Raw genomic sequence first — 25,443 nt, 5'->3', positions numbered from 1 at the left:
TGTCTCTATTCAGAACAGTGTGGTCGTTCATCAGACAGTAACAGCTTCTGTAGAGAGAAATAAAAAGTTTCGTTTAAAAATTATGAGTTCCTCCTGCACAAAGAGGGAAATTACAAAGACTTCTCGAACGACCTCTTCTATGTATTTGGTGGTCAGATTTGTCTAAATTCTGGCGCCTCTACTAAGTTTGCCAACTGTCCCTGATTTTAAGAGATTGACAGCAATAATCTCTTCAGAGATAGTAGGAACTGCAGATGCTGGAGAATCCGAGACAACAAGGTGCAGGACTGCATGAACACAGCAGGCCAAGCAGCATCATAGGAGCAGAGAGGCTAGGTAATCTCTTCACATAGTTTTTATAGGGCAGAGGGCCGTTTTGCCCAACTTGTTTGCGTGGGGTCTCCAAATTATCTCATCTTAGTCAAGTATTTCGAGTTATATTTTAAGAATTGACCTTTTAGCTTTCCTATTCCAGTGTACAATTCTGCTTTAATATATGGATAATGCGACCAGCAGATTTCTTATTTTGACTGTTTTATATACTCCAGCATCTGCAGTATTTTGCTCCTACCTTTACAAATGCTATTTATGCGCAAATTTCTTGGACAGCATCTCAGTTTAAACGATTGGAGCAGGGCTGCCAATTAGGTGACAGAGATGTGACTCAACAACGTAAGTGTTATGGTCTCGAAGCCCCCTCTCTTTTAATTCGTCGCTAGCAGACCCAACTCACTCAGGTCCAACATGTTATTTTATAAGAGTAGGTCACATTGACCTCGGCTTCATAAAGATAATGACAGGGGTAGAGAAATAAAGAATGAAATAGTGTGCTGGAGAGAGAGAGAAAATTAATGTTTGGAGTCAATTATAACTCTTCTTTCTGTTCCAATAAAAACACACAAGTATCTCAGCAGATTACCACTCTGACTCCAACTTCTTTTTAAACAAACCAAGGGAGCTGCCCATTTCTTGAGCTTTTGTAACAAGTTTGAGATTTTTGCTCCACGTGTGTGGATGAGAGCAGGGGCTGAGGGGACCATGAGCAAACTGACCGTAGCACCATGATACAGGGAGTCATTCAAAGGTGGGGTGCAGGAGAAGAGAGAAATGTGGTTGTAATTGGGGATAGCAGAGTCCACGCAATAGACACCTTTCTCTATGGCCAGGTCAAGAATCCTGAAAGCTGTGTTGCCTGCCTTGTTCCTGGGTTCAGGATATCTCATCAACTTGGGACAGGTAGGGAAACAATCCAGTTGCCACCTAGGTACTTACGATATAGGTAAAAAGAGGAAAGGGAATATAAGCAGCTAAGGGCTGAATTAAAGAGCAGAACCAAAAAGATAGTACACTCCAGATTACTTCCTGAGCCACGAGCAAACGGATACAAGATTAAAGAGGTAAATGCATGACTTGAAGATTGTTGTGGGAGAAATGGGTTTGAATTCATGGGACATTGGCACCAATACTGGGGAAAGAGGGAGCTGTTCCGCTGGGACCAGAGTCCTGGTGAATTGCATAACTAGGGCTGTTGGTAGAGGTTTAAACTAAATACAAGGGAGGATAGGTTCAGATGCATAGCAAATTATAAAATCGAAGGTAGGATTGCAGATAGTGATGGGCTGATTGTTACCAGAAAATAAAAGGGACAGAATATGTAACTGTCATATTGTACCAAAAAAGTCATAAAAATCCACCAAACCTGCACATCTTTGGAATGTGGGAGGAAACTAGAGCACCCAGAGGAAACCCATGCAGGCACAGGTTGAATGTGCAAACCACACAGACAGTCATCCGAGGGTGGAATCAAACCTGGGTCCCAGGTGATGTGAGGCAGCAATACTAACCACTAAGCCACCATGCCAGATGACTGATAGATGACTTTAATCTTCATATTAAGGGAGTTAATCAAATTGAAAAGGATAACTATGGTGACAAATTCATAGACTGCATTAGGGATAGTTTCTGAGAGCAATGGAGCCAACCAGGCAGCAGGTTCAATAATGGCCTCAGAGTAAAAGGGAATTACAATGAAATGAGTATAAAGGTAGTTAAAATGAACAGGGCAGATAGATTAATGGGAATGACAGTAGGCAATCAGTGGCAAACATTCATTACTCTCAGCAAAATTACACCCCAGTAAGGAGAAAAGATTCTGAGAGAGGAATAAACCAACCATGGCAAATGAAGAAAGTCAAGGAGTATTACACTGGAAGAAAAAGCATACAAGGATGCTAAACTCAGTCATAGACCTGAAGATTGGGATAAATTCAAAATCCAACAAAGGAGGACTAAAACAAAAATAAAGATAAATCATATAAACTCTGAGGGTAAACTAGCGATGAATATAAAAACTGACTATAAGAATTTTTTTAGATATATAAGTAGAAAGGTCAGAGTGAACATAAGCCCCTTGAAGAATGAATCTGGGGAGACAGCTATGGGAACAAGGACATGGCAGAAGAGTTAACAGATATTTTGCATCAGTCTTTTCGGTGGAAGATACTTTGAACATCCCATTAATACCAGAGAAAACAGGGTAGGAATTAAATTCCATCACTGTCACAAAAGAAGTGGTATTAGAAAAGCTAATGGGGTTAAGGGGAAATAAGTCCCCTAGCATGATGGCTTGCATCCTAGGATCCTAAAAGAGAGAGATAGAGACAATAGACGTATTGGTTGTAATTTTACAAAAACTGTTGAACTGTGAAGAAGTATCAGAGGATTGGAAAAATGCTAATATGGCACTTCTATTCAAAATGGGAAGGAGGCAAAAAGCGGGTAGCTATAGGTCGATTAGCCCAACACCTATTGTTGGAAAAGTATTGGAAGCAGTTATTAAGGAAGTAATAGCAGAACATTTGGAAAATCATAACCTAATCAAGCAGAGTCAGCATGGCTTCATGAAAGGGAATCCGTGCCTAATTTATTAGTGCTTTTCAAGCAAGTATCAACCAGAGTGAATTGGTAGGTGTGTTTGAACTTCCAGAGGCATTCGACAAGGTCCCTCACAGAAGATTAAGTCATAACATAAGAGCTCACGGTGTAGGAGGTAGTGTATTGGCATGGATGGAGAATTGACTAATGGGCAGGAAACAGCAAATGAAAATAAGAGGTTCTTTTTTAGGTTGGTGACCTATGATCTGCAGGGATCAGTGCTGGGACTGCAACTGTTTACAATATATATTAATAACTTGGAAGAAGTGAATTTACTATAGCCAAATTTACAAATGACACAAAATATGGAGAAAGACAATTTGCAAGGGGGATACAAACAGTTTACAGAGAAATATTGATAGGTTAAGTAAGTAGGCAAAAAGTTGGCAATGGAATATAAAGTGGGAAAATGTGAAGTTTTTCATTTTGGAAGTGAGAACGAAAGACCAGTATTATTTAAATGGCACAAACTGCGTAAAGCTGCAATACAATGGAACTTGGGGTTACTTGTACTTGAAACACAGAAAGCTAGCACACAGGTGTAGCAGGTAATTATGAAGACTAATGGAATGTTGGCCCTTATTTCAAGGGGGTTGCAGTAGAAGAGTAAGGAAATCTTACTGCGACTGTACAAGGTACTGGTGAGACCACTTCTGGGGTACTCCATGAGCAGTTTTGGTGCCTTTATTTCTTAGAGGCAGTTCAGAGAAGGTTCAGCAGAATGGTTTGTGCAATGCAGCGATTATCTTCGGAGCAAAGGCTGAACAGGTTGGAATTCTACTGGAGTTTAGAAGAATGAGATATGATTGCTTTGAAATACATGGGATTCTTAAGTGGCTTGACAGGGTAAATGCTGATAGGATGTTTGCCATCACTGGAGTCTTTAGGCATAGTCACAGAATAAAGGAGCACCAATTTAAGACCGAGATAAGGAGGAATTTCTTCTTAAGGTTGAGTCTCTTTGGAACTGCTTGCCACAGAGAGCTGTGGGAGCAGGTTCAAGGGTCCAAATGGCCTACTCCTGTTCCTATTTCTTATGAGAGGAGGGCTCTGTCAGAAATGCAGAGTGTGTTTTCATTCTGAAAGTTCTTTCCTGGTGCAGAACGGTGGAGGCAACCGTGCCCCTCTTTTCATAGTAGACAACTGTGATTTTCTGACATTTAAAGGACCTGACAATCAATGTCAAACACTAAGTAAATACAAGTTATACAAAGGGAAGATAGTGTGTCGGCTGGGTAAGATGTCAAAATAGAAAGGAGGTTAAGTGCAAGGGTGCCAGGTAAGTGATGCAATATTTAGGGTAGGTCAGTGTGGGTGAGAGGAATCATGTCCAACAATGGGGAAGTGGGGTAAGGGTGGCATCAGATCAAGGTCCGGATGCATAAATGGTCTAGCGAAGTATACTTTAAGTCAGTTGAACAGTTACTCAGGTGTGAGACTATGTATTTAATAGTCTAATGTTTCCTGACTAACAACATAATTTAAATTCCTTGAGTTCCAATTAAGGATTTTTTTAAAAGTTCCAACCGTAAAGGAATTTCCTTAAATTGCCAGGCAATTTCTTTGAAGTCAGCTATGTTTGGGATTCTGCAGGGTCTCAAAGCATAATTCCCTTTTGACTGGAATAACAACTGTCAGGTCATTGGGAAATCCAGGACATGATTGCAGACCTAATAAACTATACAATACACAGATCTGTTTATTAATTTTTATGCTAAAAGACTTGCATTGTTTTTGTAACCATTGGACAATTGTATAGCCAATGATGTACTTTTGGAATGTAATTACTTTTGTATCATTGAAACACAGCTACAATTTACAATAGTTACCCAATTGAGCAAAATTCTTGATGTTCCAACATGCTGATCTGGTGTCCATCCAGAAGGAAGGTCCTAAAAAGAACAAAGCCACCTTGAAGTCTTAATAGCATCAGAATACTTAAGATGGTTTTGCAGGTCACTGAAGCACATACATGAGATAACAAGGTCCTGAGACATATTGACAAGGTGGTAACTTGGTGGTAATAGGGCTGGACATCCAGAAGTTATTACTATTTTTATAACAAATTTCTGCATGAAAGTTTATTAAACCTTAAGCAGAGCAGAATCAGAGTAACAACTGGGAAGGGATTAAAATAAAAATTGGTGACAAATAGGAAATTGACCAGGATATTTAGAGAGGATGAAGTAGCTTAAAAAAAATAGAAATTATTGTAGAGAACATTTAAGTGTCAGAAATATAATCTATGAATTTTAATGATAAATAAAAGCACTCCAACATGCAAAAAAGTTTGCATCTTCCTCATCTTATTCGTAGGTTCAAGCATCCAAATTTCAGATTGCTTAATTCCAGAGAAAAGTTAAAAAACTGGATTGAAAACAATAAGCATAAAAAAATACAAATAAACAAACTGTTCAGTAGGTCGCAAATAGTTTGAATGGATTTTCAAAAGTTACAATAACCTGCAAGTCACACTATTAATAAATTAAGAGATGAACTAGGTAATGGGAGCTGCATTTTAATGAAGTGTTATGCACTATAATTGGAAAGATAAAACATGAATGATGGTAGGATGCCCTTAACAATGATAGGAAATCAAAACATTTTTGCATATTATTTATCAGAAATATCTAGTCAACACAATGTTTGTAGCAGCAGGCAATATATTAAGTGAGATACTCATTTGGAGAGACAGAACAGACACAATGGGCCAAATGACCTTTTCCTGCCCTGTAAAAAATTGAGATTCTGTGGAGAAATTTAATTAAAACAAAGTAAATTATATCGCTTTGATCATTGATGAGGCTACACTCACTCATTCTTCTGCATGAAGACAAGCTCTCTCTAAGAATTTGGAACACTTCTAAAGTTGTGAATGTCAAGAGACAAACACAGATGTTCACCTAATTTGGAATCCTGTCACAATAAAGGGCCTTGTGGTAATGCTAAATTATATTAAAGAGATGCAAAGACAAATTATATAAGAATGTTTTATTTACAGAATTTACAAGCAGCCAACAGATTAATACATCTATGCAGTAATACTGTAATGTTCCTTCCAAACAAGGAAGATGTTGTAATGACTCTGGAGTTAGTCATTCAGTAAACAACTACATACATATTTGCAATCACATGAACAATGCTTCAACAGTAATTTACATATATGTATATATCTATACGAGTGATGCAACTGACCCAGTTGCTTTGTCAGGGACCAGCTAAATTCAAATAATTTGTTGTGCATTGCCACATATGTTAGCATTACTTTTGAAGTTTTACATAATTAACTTGTTAGTTACTTCCTGTTTGAGTTCCTTCTCAACACTTTGAATCCGCTCCCAACAGTACTAGGTAGAAATTCAAAGTAGTGGCACAAAACGTCAGTACTGGATTAGGTACCCATTTTACAGTCCCTGGTATTCAGTTCCTTTGAATGCAATGGAGCTTATCCAATATCTTTCTTCCTATATCACTGCCCAAGATTAATTTCTTCTTCAGTATGCCCAATCATCAGTCAGAATTTGCCATAGACCTTTCATAAACTTTTGAAGATAATGTTGTTTCAGAGATTGTCATATGTTGTCAATGTTGAAAGGCCATTTCTTCATTCCAGCCTGGTTACAAAATTAATTACACACAACCATGAGATTTATGTCCAAACAAAGTTGAAGCCTTGTGCCACAACACAAGATCTTAGTTTTCGAGTCCGTTTCTACCACCCTTTGAGTCTTTTTTGATATATCAAATGTGAAATGGTATTTTTAAGATATGCTGTCCCAAATGTCAATATTCTACAGCATGGGTTACCGTTGGGTCACTTAACAGTTGTAACTGGTTCACATTTTAATTTGTTCAAAATAATTGCATTCCTCATTTTTTCTCCCATTTCTAAGTCAATACAAATATTACAGCTACATTCGGATTATTTTAAATAATAATTCATATACAAAAAGAGATAAATTATCTGCAAATGTGATTGAGCCCACATTAAAATACAGTCCAATTAACACATATCACATGTTCATAATGTTAACTAATGTAACACATACAACAGATTTTGTTTTTAAAAATTAAAGTTTCAAAAGAAGTTTGAATAACTTCTCATTTAACACAAATGGATATCTACAAGTAGTCTCGATATTTTGTTTACAATTGCATTGAAAGGACACAAACACAAGTGCCAGTAATTTCACAAAAAGAAAACTTGCGTATTTCATTGTTGACATGTATGACATGCAAATAAATCTCAGTTCACAGCAATCTTATATAAATCAATCATTGAAAAGTTTTAAAGTTGGGCTGTCATTGGAGATGCCGGTTTCACATCCAAATTTGTATGGGTTTCTTTCTGATCAGTTACTCAAATGTACAGCAATCATTCTGAAACTTTAAAAGGAACAGCACCTTCAAGAAACACTGAATCTGAAATATGAAAATACTTGCTGGACAAGGCACATTATCTACAAAGAAAATAAAATGAGGTAATAAAGATAAAGATCCTTACCTCAAAAATGCTCACCAAACAACATGCTAGCTACATCATTACACCAATGTTTAAAGAGATTGAAGTTTAAAAATGTCGTCAATTTATCACAGTGCAATTTTCTGAATAACTTCCTCGGTAATTTTCTTTAAAAAAAAAACCGTCGGAATCAGATTTAGTACCCAGCCATTTGTGTAATAATTTATGCACAAAAATATCTAGCCCTGAACTTTATTTCATCCCACTACCAATATAATTTGCATCCAAAAACTTAAAACTCACTGACAGTTTAGATGTCAATGACTTATTATAGTTTATCCTCTTCAATCAGACTATACATTTGTATTTGTTCTGTTTCATATGGGCTTTCTAATTTTGTTTCCACTATTTATTGCTTTATTCTGATGTATTTAAAATTTATCTTAAGCAAAAATATATCATTCAAATCATACTTCTTTTCGAAAAAAAGGTAGTCTGCTAAATGCAATTATCAAAATATATCGTAACCCATTAGTATTTTGGATTCTAAATTTAATATTTTAAAAGTGATCCTGATTAATTACTTGGATGTTAAAGTGCAATACTTTGAGGATGCCGTCTGTTCATCGAACATCAATGCAAAATTGCGGGTTACTAAAATAAAGCACACATCTGCTACTCCTCTTTCTACAAGAAAAGAAATGAAAATGAAAATAAACTTTTCTACTTCGTATTGTGTGATTCAATTGGACAAAAGCATCCCATATAGCAAAGGAATCACTGAGATTAAAGGAGAAATGTATTAGAAATTCATCAATATTGTAAACAACTTTTTGATGAAACATGAACTTGTTGTACAGTTAATGGAATTATCATATATTGTGAATGGTAAAGCAGCAGTTATTTTTAACGCATATGAATTTGATAAGAAAGATGTTGTTACAACTAATTGGCCTGTAAAATCTTGATATTTCCAACCATGAAAGGTAATAAAGTAATTGACCAACCTTTTGTTTACATATTCATACCATGAAAGTAGTATTTTATCAGAGGATTCAGTGCAAACAGAACTGATAAAAGCAAACAATGCTTGTATATTTTAATGTCACTTTTCCTCCAATTCTGTGATTGTGTCATATCATTGAACATATCATATTACATAGCACCAGCTAAATATGCAGCTATGAGCATCCTTCTTCATCCTCTTCCACTTCTGTGAAAATATCACTGAAGAAATATTCAGCAACTCTTGTTGGCTGCATCTGTTCTGTGCCTTGTTCCATTGCACAGCAGGCCTCCTCTGTGTAAGACTCCGACTGCCACCTCTGCAGTGATGAGTTATGTTTTACCTGGAGAAAAAAATGGATATACATAATTACATGTGCTGCACTCTGACTCAGTGTCATTACTAGAAATGCTGACAATCTTGAGAAAGCACTCTTTTATGGATAAAGTGTAAAGCATGTTGATGTATAAACATGTTCTCTCTGAGAAAACTGGGACACAATTTGCTCACATGGAGAGCTTCTGACGAGCATCAGACTAAAAGGGAAAAAAAAACAAGTAAAAGCATGCCATTTCTCAAGTTCAGAGGGTGCATTTAAAATAAAGGGTCAATAACCCCAATTTCTTTGGTTCAATTCTTTAAAATTGACAGAGGACGAAAAGTCACCTGCTCACTTACATTCCAGACAATGGTCACTGGTAAGTTTATACAACATTTTTTTTTTTTTTAAAAAGAATCCCTACAGTGTGGAAAGCATGCCATTTGGCTCATTGAATACACACCGACCCTCCAAACAGCATCCTACCCAGACCCCTAATTTGTAACCTTGCATTTTCTATGGCTAAACCACCTGACCTGCACATCCCTGGACATTATGGGGAAATTTAGCATGGCTAATCCATCTAAACTGCACATCTTTGGACTGTGGGAGGAAACCTACACAGACACAGGCAGAATGTGCAAACTTCACATTGACAGTTGCCCGAGGGTGGAAATGAACCTGGGTCTCTGGTGCTGTGAGGCAGCAGTGCTAACCACTGAGCCAGCATGCTGCCCCATTACTTTCAAAATAGTTAACTAAGGCAGGAGATCATTAATACTCTACTCTGGACTGCTTATGTCCTGCTTGTATAGTATGTAGACTGGGAATAGAACAAGGGAAAAGGGAAGGGAGAAACGTACTAATGGATAAAAAGGACAGTGCTAATTTGGTTCCCTCCAAGCACTTTAAACAAGTTTTGAATCAAGATCCTAATGCTAAATGTAAGCCTTCAGGATCTCCACAAGGGCTTGTCACATTGCCAATTTATATCCAACAGCCAATCGTGTGTGTAATAGGGGATTTAGGGTTATTTGTTTCCCCACTTACACCTTTTCTGCACACTTCTTTTGGTGTTTCTATCATCATCCCCTTTTGCCTTGCACCATCATCTCTTTTATCATTTAATCTCTCCTATCTTCCACCTTTTCACTGACCTTCCCTTTCGTTCTTTCCTTCCTTCCCTCATTTCCTGCCTCTGCACTTAAAGCCTGATATCTCTAAATATCCCCAGTTCCGATGCAAGGTCATCAACCTAAAACAATAACTCCGATCCCGTCCCATTGATGCAACTGGACCTGAGGTTTGAGCATTTTTCTTACTATTTCAAGCATCCAATATCCACGTTATTTTGCTTTTGTCACTCTTCCCTCACTACACTGACTTGTACTATCGCAAAAAAAGGCAAATATGTACGAGATCGTAAGAAAGCGGAATAAGCTATTTGGCCCCTTGAGTCTGCTTCACCAGTTGATAAAATTGTTAATTTGGTTGGATCCTTAGCTCCACTTAAATAAAACAAAGAAGTACGGATGCGGGCAATCTGAAATACACAACAACACAAATTGTTGAAAGAACTCAGCAAGTCTGGCAGCATCTGTGAACAGAAAACAAGAATTAACAAGAGTTAAACATTTTGAGTTCATGACCCTTCTTCAGAATGAAGTGCTCTCCATAGATACGGCCACACCTAGTGAGCTTCTCCAGCAATTTCTGCTTTTGTGTGTTCCTTAAGTTGCACTTGCCTGCTGCTCCCACACAACTCCGGACTACTTTGTAGATCAAACTCTGACAAACTCTATCTTGAATATATTCAATGACCCGATCTCCACTGCTCTCCGAGGAAGAGAATTTCAAAGGAATAACAAACTTCTGATAAAATAAATTCCGTCTCATTTCTGTCTTAAATAGGACACTTCTTCATTTTAAGCTGTGCTGCTAGTTTTAAATATCCTCTCAGCTTCTATCCTGTCAGCCACTATATGCACTTCTTTTAAGACCGCAGGATGTGGGCCATCAGGTCCAGAGAACTCATCAGCCATTAGTCCCATTGATTTTCTTTGTGCGTTTTCTCTGGTCATCACAACTGCATTAAATCCTCCATCCATTTTCATCGTGATTTTTTTTCCTATTCCAGGGTCGTTTTTTTGAGTTTTGTCTTCACAGTAAAAGACTATCTGTTCAAAGTTTATCTCATTTCCTTATTTGTTTACTAATTTCCCACTTTCATCATGTCAGGGACCAACATTTTAATTTAGCTACTTTTTTTCCTCTTAATACATTTGTCTAGTTTCAAATTTCATGCTGATCTTCTCTCATACTCTAATTTCCTCCACTTTGTTATTCTTTCAGTCATACTACGCTGGTGTGTAAAAATGACCTGACCTTCTGGCCTACTACTAATGTTCATGTATACTTTTTCTTTCAATTTGATACCATCCTCAATTGTCTTAGCTAGCCACAAATACTTATCTCCTAATAAACTGATTCTTACGAACGAATATCATTTCTCAATACCATTCTGATCTCAGCATTTATTAACAAAGCTATCTTCCTTCCTTCTTCTTTCATCCCGTCCTTCTGAAATGTCAAATATCCTCAGATATTTATTTTCCCCAGCACTGCTCATCATGTCACCATGTCTCAGTAATACTGATCATAGCATGCTCATTTATTTCTGTACGTCCTACCCGTTCTGTTTTTTTTAAAATGAAAGCTGCATGCATTCAGACATTAAGCTTTCTCTGATATCCTTTTACCATTTTTCTCTACAGTGACCTTTATATGCTGGTGAATACATGCACTTGTACGGTCTCTCCCTTCCTGTCACACTCTGGTTATAATTATCTAATGCTAATCCACAAGATTGTTTTGTCTTTTCAGTTTAACTTTCCAAATCTCCTCTCATGTTAACCACCACATCCCCCACCACTATTTAGTTTATGTCGAGTAACTATATTAACAAAATCATCTGAACAGCCCAGAGTGGAGGTGGAAAAGAAAGTCAAAAGCAGAATGGGTAACTTACTTTAGTTGGGGTACTTCTGCTATCAGGTTGGTGCCCACCTGGCTTTTCAAATGATTTCCTTTTTGCAACAGGTGAAGTACTTGTTTTTGTTTCTTCAGGATTTTCCTCAGATGGAATTGGCCTTTTTCCAGCAAACCTTGGAAGACTCATACGGGGTTTCAGAAATTTTGTCCTTTGCGGTTTGGTTTCACTTTCATTCTCGGAGGGTTTTTTAGATATAAATGATAAAAATCCTCGCGGTTTACGTCCAGGCCTATTGAAAACCAAGAAAGCTCATTATCATAGCTGAATGATTTGAGTTCTTTCATTGGATTGTGGGATGACAGGGTGCTCTGCATTAAAACTCTATAAATTGTACAAATTGAAATGATTATTATAAAATAAAATATCTAAAGTTAAATAAAACTTTGCACAATTATATTGAAACTAAAAACTTCAGTGGTTGTAAGTTAAGTCAGATTCCCAACGTTACTGACTACTAAAGTACAGATCAGTTTAAAAACAGTGTTGATGCAAGTTACTAAATTACGGGACAGAGAAGAAATTGTCACCAAATCAGAACAGCTGTAAATAATTGGTTGATCAATGAGATACCTCAGAAATTATTCAGCAAAAAACCTTCATTAATATGAACAAAAGAAGTCAATGGAGTAAGGTCTACCACAGACTAGAGTTCATGGCCTCAAAACATTAAATTGAAACCATCTTTTCTCCTCTTCACAACTCATGTTCATGCCAATTCCAAAAACTCTACAGCATGAATTTCCTGTGTGTCAACTATAATCTTTCACAAATGCGTGATGCAAAACAGCAACTTAGTCCGCAGATAAAACCTTTTGAACCAGTAAGCATGGCCAGAGTACAGAAAAAAGGTTCAGTGTGTACTGTTTGGTCTAAATAAGTTAATCAGAGATAATTAACGCAGGTAAGGATTCATTGAATAAAAATAAAGTTTTCTGTTTAAAGCAAAAATTGTCTTTGAAACAAGGAACATTGTACTCATTAAAGGAAATCTTACAAGTTGAAAGAATTTCCGAATCGAGAATCAGAAGGTTAACCAAGGCACCATAGGGAACCATACCAATTTTAAATAGCATCTAACAGTACTCTTGTGGTATTCAGAGTTAACACAGTGTTGGAGCTGGAGGAACACAGCAGGTCAGGCAGCATCAGAGGAACAGGAAAGGCGATGTTTTGGGTTGGACTCCCAACCTGACACACCGGCTTTCCTACTCCTCTGATGCTGCCTGACCTGCTGTGTTCCTCCAGCTCCACACTGTGTTGACTGTGACTCCAGCATCCGCAGTTCTTGCTATCTCTGAATCACTCTTGTGGTATTGTTTACATTATGTCAAAGGATCTTAATTTGTGAAAAAAATTCAAGATATTCACTACAGAGCCATATATTGACGAATGGCAAGTTTCCACTTCATCTTCAGTTAAACAAAGGAGGAGAGAACACAGTCAAAACTGTAAAGTCAATAATGTCCAAGAATTTAGGCCAGGAATTGGCCTCTCTAAGCTAGACAAGAAAATAATTAAACAATGGATATTCACTGGGAGAACCACTCATGAAAACTTGGGAACACCACCACCGCCAAAGTTCCCGTCGAGTCACACACCATCCTGACTAGGGACTATAATCACATTTTCTGCTGAATCACTGTGTCAAAATTCTGGAACTCCTTTCCTAACAGAGCTGGTGAGTGTCCCCACCCGAAGTCGTGGTTCAAAGTAACTGCGCACTATTATGTTCTTCGGGATAATTAGGGATAGGCAGCAAATGCTGGCCTAGCTACCAATGCCCACATCACATGGATGAATGAAAATGGGCAGAAGAATAAAATGAGGTCCAATCCCAGACTAAACGTAACTTCTCATAACCATGGAAAGGTCAAAGAGATCAAAAAAGATCACAGAAGAAAACAACAAATGTGGTATAAATCAAGACACAGGGCAAAACCACTGGTAATTGTACAAGACATTGTAAGGCCACATTTGGGTACCGTATACAATTCTGGTCGCCCTGCTACAGGAAGGGTGTTATCGAACTGGAAAGGGCGCAAAAAGATTTACAAGATGTTACCTAGACTGGAAGGTTCGAGCATAAGGAGAGGCTGGGTAGACTGGGCTTTTTTCCCTGTAGTGTAGGAGGCTGAGGGATGACGTTGTACAGATTTGTAAAGTCATGAAGGACATAGATAAGTGAATAGCCAAGATCTTTTCCCCAGGGGATGGCAGGCCAAAACTACAGGGCATAGGTTTAAGGTGAGGGGGAAAAGACTTAAAAGGGACCAGAGGGGCAACGTTTTCACACACAGGCTGGCATGTATATGGAACGAGCTGCCAGAGGAAGTGGTAGTGGTGGGTACAAATGCAAGATTTAAAAAGTCATTTGAGCAGGTACATGGATAGGAAAGGTTTAGAGGGATATGGACCAAACACAGGCAACTCAGACTAGTTCAGTTTAGGAAACCTGGTCAAGGTGCACAAGTTGGGCCGAAGGGCGTGTTTCCATGCTGTATGATTCTATGACTTTGAAACTAGGTCACACAACTACAGGAAGACAAGCAGAGGGAACAGTACTTAATTGAACAGATCAACACGATCATGCTTATCCATACACTAGAAGGAATGTTCAAAAGAAAGAGGAAGGCACTAATCTTACTCAAGCCAAGGAGGGTGAGACCAGGGTATGGGACAGAGACAACCATACCACATCAAATGTTACACAGAATGGTACAGCACTTCCATGAATGATAGAGAACAATCACCCCTACACAGAAGTCAAGTGAATCAAGTTGTGACAGAGTTCGAAGTCATCTTGACCTGAGAGATTTCAAGACAGTGATAGCAGAGCTGGTGAAGAGATGGCGATAAAGTTGCTAATGATAACAACATCATCATGCTGGAATTATGTGAACGAAGTAAGAGAAAACTTGAGAAGATAGAAGATATGACTATGCAAATGCTGTAGTAACTGATGATGTTAGTTTGACATACGAGGGGTAGCGAGAAAACCAGGTGAGAGAGATACAAGTGAAGAACATGCATTAGACACTATACAAGAGAACTGTATTCAGTAATCTACAAATATACAAGTCTAAAAAAAGTGTTACGGAAGATGTGAGCAATCCTAACTCTATGGTAGACAAACTCAGAATGCTACAGATTAAGAACAGTGGCAGCTTAGTGGAAAAGAGATCAGTCTCAAAGGTAGCCTCATATGTAGAAACCCATGTTCAGTAATACAGGATAGAAAATATCAAAGTAATATTTTCCCAATTTTACCTTGTTAGACTTGTACCAGAAGTTGAAGCTGTTTCTTGTGTACTCCTTTCAGACTGCCCTGCTGTCATATCCACATCTTTATCTATTGTCGTGCCCACATGTATATCTACTGCCAAAGTCTCTGCAGAATGTCCTGCTTCAGTGGTAGCTGTATGTTTTTGTCCATCAGTTTGATCCTGGTTGCCGAACGCAGATCCTAGTTTTTGTTGTGAAAAGTTCATATCAACTGACAAATTACATGCTGGTTCAGCATGTAAACTTTTTCCAGAAGGCGAATTTTTTGCAGTTCTTGAAAGTTTCAAAGTGTCTTTACTTTTGCTGGGAAGGCTAGTATCAAGAGTACATGTACCTTTCTTTGTAGAAATATTAGGTTTCACGGTGAGTTTTCCTAGAAAGAATAAAGACGCAAGTTAAACAGGAAATAAATCAAATTTTAAACAATGGGTTGAAATCTGAAGAACTATGCTTCCTAAATTGTGCAGAACATCACATAGCAGCTTTACACTTAAAATGTCACCAAATCAATCATTAAATTAGTCACAGCTGCACTCTGGCACAAAAATCAATAAACCATGAATAAAAGGAGGAGTGACACCACAGCAGCTAAACTTCAAATAAATTGCAGAGACTGCAAAAAAAAACCCAGTTTGAATCTCTAAACAGATTGATCTCAATAACACTAGTAGTTATTACGAGCTTAATACAAACTCATCAAGACTGGGGAGGGGGACAAAGTTGAACAGAAGTACTAAGAAAAACGAGTGGATACCAGAATGTAATCCTCCAACTGTTCAACATAATGTAGAGGTTACGACCAGGATCAAGTCTGTTCTCAACTGTATTGTTGTTCAAGTTTAATAAATGACTTGTGTAAACCCATTTCTATAAGTGTTCACCATGCAGAAATACAATAAAAACAATTCATTGTGAAATTAGCTAAGTACCTCTTCTTATCTGTGAACTAGGCTTTTTTATTTCTTTAACTGACTCAGAATGCGTCTCAGTCACTGTTTCAATAGGAACAGGATTACCGATGCTATCCGGTGTTGTAGATGTGAAGCCTTCTGTGGATTCCAACTGAAAATTCATTTCAGCAGCACCTACGAAGAACAAATGAGAATACTTGCAAAATAGACCACACATGGTTAAGCATAAACATGGGCTCCAACAAACATGAACACAGTGTCAGCACGATATGAAGGTTATCACCTAAAAAAACATAACTGGGTAGAATTTCTGCTTTGATTACAAATAATGGGGTGCAAATTGTGCTTCTTTTCTGAAGTGAAGTTATGGGGAAGGAATCCTTTGTCTAGTTTAGTAAAGTGTGAAAAACAGTTTACACAGATGAAACAAAGGGCATCATTTAACCAGAATATGAAGAGTCTGGATTTAGCAGCTAGATGCAAAGTTAGATGCAGGGCAGAAGAAAACCATGTGCCAGCTTCTTCTTACTGGCATCTACCCAAGTTCACATCCATTAACCTTAACAGGGTTACACATTATAAGGGGATTCAAACACTTGCACACGATTCTGAGAAGTAAGGTCGTTATGGTGTTCAATCACAAAGAACCAGTCATGACAATCATACTTCCCTTCCAATTTGTAACAGTAGGAAGGCACATGAAAATTATTACTAACACTAAAAATACTGTCATTATCCTTCAAATAATAAAACTGACTTACTGGAATTTAATATTCCACTTGTTACAGCTGCTGGACATTCCTGCACAAAAGACATAGAAGAGTTACCAAACTCGATAGAAGAAATACAGAACAGAAGATTAATAGGAAGTAACTTCTGTATTGTGGCATATGGCATCTTGCTTAAATGAGCTTATTTCTTGCTCATCAATTCTGAAAAGTGATAACATTTTTCCAATTTGCCTGGTAGTTGATCAAGTATAGTTGAAGTTCAATATTCTGGATCTTTGTACTTGATTTTTAAAAGCCCTTTACCAATGTAAGTAAATAGTCCCTTCTTGTTGTGGAAATACTATGGAAAAAGAACTTTGCAGCTATCTACTTGCACATTTGTTATTCAAGCTAACATTGCTGTACTCAGGCACTGGAGCTCAATTCTCTAGTCTGAGTGTTACCAAACGTGCAGCAGGAATTGTGCTGTGCTGCTCTATAGCATCTCGTAAACACTGGTTTGGATAGTTGGTGGTGGCGGGGAGTGTTTGGTGGTGGTTGAGAAAGAGGGGCAGTGAGCAGGGTAGTGAGCAAGGCAGCAAAAGGTTGGGAATGGCTCAGCAATCAACCACCATCCAAAACATTGTTCTTTGACATACGCAGCTACTTGTGGTCTTACTGACAGTAGCAACACAGACACTGCGACTGCTTGTTCCACAAATATACCCATGCAGTCACGGCAACATGAATTGCAACCATTAAAAAGGATCATTCAGGTGGATGGTGACACACTGAAGTGGATATATAACAAGAAACCAAACACACACACACAGCAGCAAAGGCACAGGTCTAGACTGATGGGAAGAGGAAAATAACTAACCAACTGAAACATTTGGAGTATGTTTAGTCAGACATCATTCACCAAACACCAGTAGCTCTACTTCACAGACTGCATCTATAAACCACAGTGCAGATCAATCTTCCTTCAGAGTCAAAATTTAACGAGAAAAAAAAGTGTACCTCAGGTGAAGTAAAGGTCGCTAATTTTGACGGAGCAGTTCCTCCATTTAGTTGAACCTTTTCTGTCAATTCCTCATTGATTGATATAATTGCTGGGCTTTTTTTAGTTGGAGAATCTTGTTCATCACGAAAAGTATGAGCTTTCCTTTTTCTCTGCATTTGTCCTATATTTGATCTTGGCACATTTGAACTCCATTGTTGTTGTGTACTTTCTGAATGTGGCACTGATCCTGAGACACTAGATACTGTGGGTGCCTCCATTGGTGGTTCAGAGCTGCGTGTAGATGCACAACGGTTAAAATAAGATCTAATACTTTAAATATACATTTTTGTAGTATGTATAATGTTTGTATTATAAATGTGGCCACTTTAAAGGTTCTGCAGACTTGGAACCATAAGCTGCTTAAAGTGCATGACAAAACAGAGTTAGCATTTCAAATGGATGAAAATTCAGCTCATCTTCCTGAAAAATCAACCAACTTTTTCTTTCAAAATATGTTACCGGATCTCTCCTAAAATGGTGAGTTTTGCAGTATTTTTACTTATTATTTCAAATTTCCAACATCCACAACATTTTGTTTTCAATGTAGATAAAAACCACTCAAAATTCACCCTATCTACACAAGCTCTTAACTAGATTAAAAAACTAGTCCAAAAACAAAAATCAGAAGTTGTTGGGAAAACTCAGCACATCTGGCAGCATTGTGGAGAGAAAGCAGAGTTAACGTTTCAAGTCCAGTGACCCTTCTGGGCTCTGAAGAAGAGTCACTGGACCTGAAACATGAACTTTGCTTTCTCTCACAGATGCTACCAGACCTGCTGAGTTCACCCAGCAACTTCTGGGTTTGTTTTGATTTCCAGCATCTGCAGTTCTTTGTTTTTTCTGTTCAAAAACTAATCCCACTGTCTTACATTCTTCTCCTAGCAAACTTAGGTAATTTTCTTTGGTGTTGCATGCTCAGCTGGAAGCACTTTGACATTGTCAATATCATATGCAAATGAGTCTGGGCAAAGTAGAGGGAGAAAAAGTTTTTAACCCATCAGTGTCAGCCAAACATAAGCATCAACTTAAAGTGTAGCATCTACCCGAGAAGTAAGCAAGCTCTCTGTCTTTGGAGATCACAATGGTGCAAACCATATATTACAATCATTAATGCAAACATTAATTTAGGTTGATATATATTGCTGCTAATACAATCAAATATAATCAATCTTTGATATTAAAACTGAGAATTGGCTAAAATACATTAATGCTTTTCCACTCCTGTAAGCTTAGGAAATCAAGCAAAACGCCAAACTGGAAAATAAATTGGAAATAAACAGATCAGACATGGTGAATGAGATGGCCAGGAAGTATAGCCACATACGTACACTCTAGCTATTACCAGCTAAAGCAGCTAATGCCTGTTCACCTTCTTCGAGGATTAAAGACAGTGGTTTGAATTTAAGTAATTTTTTTCAGCCCAAGCCATTTTCACTGTTAGTGTGAATGTTGTTCAGGGCATTGGAGTACGGTGTAAGTTTTTTATCTTCTTATTCGAAAAGGATGTAATTGCATTTGAGGCAGTTACAGGTACATTGCATTCACTCTTGGGATGAAGGGATTACCTAATAAAGAAGGGTCGAACAGATTGTGATTACACTCAGCAGAGTTTAGAAGAATAAAATGTGATCTTATTGAAATGTATAAAGTCCTGAGGAGACTTGATTATGTGGCTACCAGGGCAATGTTTCCATTTATTGGCAAGACTAGAACAAACAGACCCAGTTTAAAAAATAAGAGATCTTCAATTCAAGACAGAGACAAGTTACATCTCAATCCTGGAAGTAAAGGGCTTACCTCACAGATTCACTAACTTCAACATTTTCTGTAGGCAAGGGAAGAACTGGTTCAACCATTGTCAAGGTGCCTTCTGAAACAGGAGTGAAGGAAGCAGAAGAGGCATCATAATCCGTTAAGGAGGAGGCTGGTATCTCAACTAGGGTTAATACAAATGTTTCTTCATTTGGATTTCCCATTTCCATCATGTGCTCTAAAACAAAAGTAACAACAGGGTCACTGAACTTAAATTGAAAGTGCAAAACAACTAAAGCCATAGGCCAAGTCCAAATGAATCATCTACAGTTTTCAAAAAGGGCTACAAGACAAATATTACGGGCACAGCAAGGTACAGTTACATTGCTACATATCTGTCAATCCTCCATGCTTGACCTACAGGCAAAATAATAAAAGTTCACTGTTTGCTATCCTGATCCTCTTAATAATTACCATGAGTACTTGGCTTAAAACACAGGCTGCTTTGAGAAAACTTAAGGTAATGCAATCATCTACATATCTGAAGAAGGGTCTCGACCCGAAACGTCAGCTTTCCTGCTCCTCTGATACTGCTTGGCCTGCTGTGTTCATCCAGCTCGACACCTTGTTATCTCAGATTCTCCAGCATCGGCAGTTCCTACTATCTCTCATCTACGTATCTAGCTGCACAAATTGGTTCCTCTATCAAAAATACTTCATACTTGTCTTGTTTCTGTTGTTACTGAATACTTCACATATAAAACACAAAGGATACCCAGGATTAAGCTTTGAATGACTACTGGATCAAATTTGATAGTATTTACAAAATTTCTGAAGTTTCAGTAATTAAACCCTTTCAATAATTGACAAATCATTAATTTGTCTTATTCAACTATTTATCTTCACAAAGTCTTCAGCAATTGTGTCAAACCTTAACATCTAATGAAGGCATAAGTACAGGCTATCTAAAACATATTAGGGGTAAAATTAGGCAAAAATTCATGGCATGCAGGTTTCCAGTATGCACTACTGCTAAATGAAGCAGCAAAGTTGAAGCATATTTTTGTGAAATTAATCCTATTCTTTAAAAAAGCTTAGTAGGAAGGAAAAGCAAACTATATTATTAGGCATGGAATGGCACTTAGTTCATCCATAAAGAACGAGCTTAATGTCTCTTCTTTGTAGGATCAAGTTGATTCTTCAATGATTCAGAGGTTTTGTCCCCATAATTTTGTGCCTTTGCCTTTGACTGTTTTGAAACTGTTGCTTACACTAGAGATTTGTAGGTTAACTTGAATTGATATTAATTAGGGCCCAGAACAATCATCTGAATTCTAATTGTCTACGGTGATCAACCCAGTTGACAAGGCTTCAACAGTGGAATGGGGTTGAATTGTAAGTATTATGAGGCAAAATGCATTATAATTATACAGAAAAAACAGGATGGGCCAATATTTATCTATTTTATGCTCATAATATTGCAAGTTTATCCTTTCTGTACTCTCTAGGATCACCTCTCAAATATTTCCTTCCAAAGCAAAAGTCACTCTTTCCACATAGCTCACAACTTTAACAGTGATGACTGGTTGAGATTTGTATAAATGCCACACAAAGAGCACACGTGCATAAAGAGAAAGCCATCATTGGTAAGCAACAGAAAATGGAAGCCAGTCACTAAGACATGTTGTGGAAAATTTAGAAAAATTTTTCAGATTTTAAAACTTTTTTCATGAAAATGAATGCAGAGCATTCCAAGTTATCCTTCTTGGCACTGAACAAAATGAAGCCTAGCTCCCACTGCCATTCCTCTCCAAATTCCATCCCAGTGACAGAGGCTAGGACCTGGTATGCTTGCTTGCTGCTAATCATGGAACTGGTGTTTGTTGCTACGCCCACCAGTTCCACCTTTTTAGCACCAACCTCTGCCTCTCCCTTGTCCCCAATCATCCTAGATCCCTCAGCAGCACTGCATGCACTGTTGCTGACATCACTGTGCTCAGAACATAGTGATGTCAGTGGCATGTGCACAGACACTTCCAGTGGTCTGTCCTGTTGTTGACGTCATGGGCTGTGTTTGTGCATGTACATGCACAGAGGCCATTTTGGCATGATGGATAATCACTGCAATAGTGATCAAGTCTTTGTCTAGGACACCATAAGACCTCCTTTACACTTTATCCAATAGGTTCATGGAAACTCTTACATCCACAAAGACAGTTAAGGCCTCAGTTAAAGGTTTGATCAGAAAAACTAAATTGGAGAAATTTCACTGCCCCTATAGTTTTTAAGTTTATAAGCTGGTGTTTGAAAGCTGATCACCTGGAGGTAGTGAGAGCCTGGGTTATTTATATTCAAATCATGAGTGCAGCTGAAATGATCAAACATTTCAGAGACAAAAGATAGCTGACAATTCAATTTAAGCATGCAAAAAACAAAAATTATTTTCTGATGCAGTATGTCAAACAAAGAATCGCTTCATAGTCATCAGTTAAAGGTACAACACTGGGAGTTTAGATGTCATCTACAAATCAGGGAGGAAAACACAGCATGTAATATAAATTCCTTAATGATGGGTGTTGCGGCATAGTAATCCAGGATATGAGAATTTAAACTTCATTTGGTAGCTTGAAAAAAAAATTCAGAAGAGGATCTAGTATCAGTAAAAATGAGCGTGAAGCTATCATCATGTCATAAAGTCATAACTACCTCCATTAGAAAATGGAAAAGAACAACCTCATCTGCTCAAGGTTATAGGTGACTGCAGTCCCAGACCAATGTAGTTAACACTTAACTTCCCTTTGAAGTGCCCAGTAAAGCACACAGTAAGTAACAAACTGCTACAATATGCGTTTATCACAGTTCAGGAGCTTCGTAATGCTATTTGAGATGAGCAATAAATACCAGCCTTGCTGGTGGTATTTAATCATAATGAAGATGTATTTTAAACGAAATGATTTGGACCCAATGACAGTTAACTATTCCCTCCATTTTAAGTTCAAGCAGTAAACTTACAAGGGTGGAAATGGAAAATTAAGTTTTAAAAGACAGCATTAAACTTACCAAAGTTCTCTTCAGAAGTGTTCAACGTCGCTTGGTGTTCTGCATTTTGAGCTTCTGTGATATGAATCTGAAAACATCAGATTTAAAAGTCAGTTTGAAGTAATATAAACCAATTCATTCTTCGCTTCTTTGATGGTATGTGTTGATTGCACTCAAAACAAATTTCCATACTTTTGCACCTCCAACAAAATTTTGCCTGGAAAGCAAGATAATCCAAGCACACTCCTGTCATTACACCTCAGAACAAAAACAACAATTCAAAGTGAGGATTCTATTTTCCAACAGTTGAGTTTGAACTTATTAAGTCTACATAAAAAAGTGCTAGTTGCATCAGACTTTAGATTGCATTCCACTAGGAATTAGGTGTTCTTTTCATTTGTTTTTATCAACTTCAAGCAGATACACATTCACACACAGATTTTAATGTTCACCCTGGTCACCAACTGGCATGCTCATCTCCAAATGCTAGTTTAAGTTCTATTTACCAAAAAAACTGAAAACATCATTAGTTTCTCAAAAGCTTCTGCCTCTTCAATATTTTCAAAAAATTTTTACAAAAATTGTCTTCCTACAATAACAAAATTTTTAAAATGACAAATATACCAGTCACGGTTTGAACATTTAATGGGCCTTCCATTTAACTTTATAAGCCTCTGAGTGCCACCAGGCATGACAGCAGGATATGAGAGGAAGGGAAGGAGTGGCCCTGGAGTGCTGAACACAGCATCTGACACGATGAGGTCTCACAGCAGCGTGCCAAACTTGAGCAAGGAAGCCTCTTGCTCATTACCAGTACTGTCTTCCCCCCAAGTTGATAAATCAGTTTTCTTCCATATTCACAATCATCTGGAAGAAACACTGAAGGGGAAAAGAATATAATCTGCATGGGGAATTTCAAAAGTCTATCACCAGAGTGGCTTCTTCTGAAGGCATATTTGCCACTGAGCTTGCAGCAGCTGGAGAGAGAACCAACACAAGAGAATAACCGACCTGGTCTAATCCTCATCAGTTTATAAGGAGACAGTGGCATAGGGTAATGCCATTGGACTAGCTTTTTTGATTCAGAGAAGCATACAGTACAAAAGAGGTCCTAAAGCCATTGAGTCTGTATCACCAAAACTACACTAAATCGACACTTGTCCTACTTCCAGCACTAGGCCTATAGACTTGAATGTCATGATATTTCAAGGGCTTATCCAAGTATCTTTTAAAGGTTGAGGTTACCCACCTCAACTACCATCACAGTTGGTGCATTCCTGATTCCTACCACCCTCTGGGTGAAAAAGATTTTCCTCAAATCCCCTCTAAACCTCTTGCCTTTCAACTGAAAAGTGTGCCCCTTTTTACTGACCCTTCAACTAAGGGGAATGGCTGTTTTCTATCCATACTGTCCATGCCCCTCATAATTGTATATAGCTCTATCAGATCCTCCCTCAATCTTCTCTCCTCCAAAGAAAACAACCTGACCTTATCCAGCTTCTATTCATAGCTAAAGCGATCTATCCGAGGCAACATCTTGATGAATCGCCGCTGCATCCCTTCCAGTGCAATCATATCCTTCCAACAGTGCAGTGACCAGAACTGCACACAGTAGCCCAGCTGTGGCCTAACCAAATTCTTGTACAGCTCCAACATAACCTCCCTGCTCTTATAATCTATACTTCAACTGATAAAGCCATGTATCCTGTATGCCTTCTTAACTACCATATTAATCTGCCTGCTACCTCTATGGACAAGTACCTCCAAGATTCCTCGGTTCCTCAGAGCTCCTACTGTCCTGCCATTCATCGAGTATACTCTTGTTTTGTTACTTCTCCCAAAGTGCATCACCTCACACTTATTACATTTAAATTCCATCTGCCACTGATCTGCCCAACTCACCAATTTGTTTATATCCTCCTGTAATCTAAGATCTTCTTCCTTACTGTCAACCACTCGGCTAATCTTTGTGTCATTCACAAACTTATTTACCAACCACCTTACATTCTCATTCGTATAGTTTATTTATGTTGCAAACAATAAGGGGCCATTCATTGCCTCCTCTTTGCTCTCCTAATTGGTTTCGTGGGTTCCCCCTGCACTTTCTACAGGCTTCTATGGCCTCCATTGATTTTCTCCCTCTGTACCTGTTATACTTCTTATCCAGTCCTGAATATTCCTAGACATCCAGGGTACTCTGGGCTTGTTGCTCCTATATTTCATCCTAAAAGGAAAATGATGGGCCTGTACTCTCTTCCCAACACCTTTCTGAACAACTCCCACTGTTCTGTGTAGATTTACCCTTAAGTTGACGTTCGCAGTCTACTTTTACAGATCTTGCCTTAATTTCATAAATTCATGCAGAGATGTGGGCTCTGCTGTGTTTCTTGCCCATCTCAAATTGCCAGTTCAGTTGGATCTCAACTCAATGAATACAGGCTGTCAAAGTACTCTCCCCTCATATGACAAACCTGTCAACCCAGATATCAGTCTGCTGAATTTTCGCTTTCCTCCCACAGTGGCAAGTATTGTTTTTAAGTAAGGAGGCCAAATCTGTATGCAGGTTTAGTCTCACCAAGGCCCTACATTGCTGCAATAAGACATCCTTGCTCCTATGCTCAAACCCTCTTGCAATAAAGGCAAAGTCACTGAATCATGGGGATCACCAAAATCTTAACCAGACCAGCAACATAAATACAGTGGCTCCAGCAAGTCAGCAGCTTGATGTACTACAAGGAGGCTGAAGCTCCAAGCCTTTCCACCATCATTGTATAAATTAAGAATATGACGGAATGTTTTCCATCTCTGAATTATTTCCACCAAAATATGAAACATCAGCATTTGATTCTGGAGCCTCTATGGATAACTTTGCATCAGTTCTCTGACACCGACTCAACGTGGATTGTGTGAAGT

The 25,443-nt window shown here is 38.1% G+C and overlaps 1 protein-coding gene across 3 annotated transcripts in view; it reads right to left on the bottom strand.

The window, feature by feature from the left end:
- Nucleotides 1-5,910: 5,910 nt before the first annotated feature.
- LOC109911174 (transcription factor TFIIIB component B'' homolog) overlaps nt 5,911-25,443 on the bottom strand; it is an 83,125-nt gene continuing 63,592 nt past the window's right edge. For all 3 annotated transcript variants that reach the window (XM_048595052.1, XM_048595053.1, XM_020510438.2), the window contains 8 exons: nt 22,552-22,618; nt 19,537-19,729; nt 17,697-17,970; nt 16,728-16,767; nt 15,985-16,140; nt 15,041-15,428; nt 11,750-12,002; nt 5,911-8,745 (listed from right to left, as the gene is read on the bottom strand). In XM_048595052.1, the coding sequence (XP_048451009.1) occupies nt 8,578-8,745; nt 11,750-12,002; nt 15,041-15,428; nt 15,985-16,140; nt 16,728-16,767; nt 17,697-17,970; nt 19,537-19,729; nt 22,552-22,618 (1,539 nt within the window). In that variant the 3' untranslated portion in view covers nt 5,911-8,577. The remainder of the gene's footprint in view (nt 8,746-11,749; nt 12,003-15,040; nt 15,429-15,984; nt 16,141-16,727; nt 16,768-17,696; nt 17,971-19,536; nt 19,730-22,551; nt 22,619-25,443) is intronic.

Source organism: Rhincodon typus, chromosome 3 (assembly GCF_021869965.1).
Source record: "Rhincodon typus isolate 14 chromosome 3, sRhiTyp1.1, whole genome shotgun sequence".
NCBI lineage: Eukaryota > Metazoa > Chordata > Chondrichthyes > Orectolobiformes > Rhincodontidae > Rhincodon > Rhincodon typus.
The sequence above is the reverse complement of the archived record's forward strand: the minus strand, read 5'-3'. Positions and strand labels throughout refer to the sequence as shown.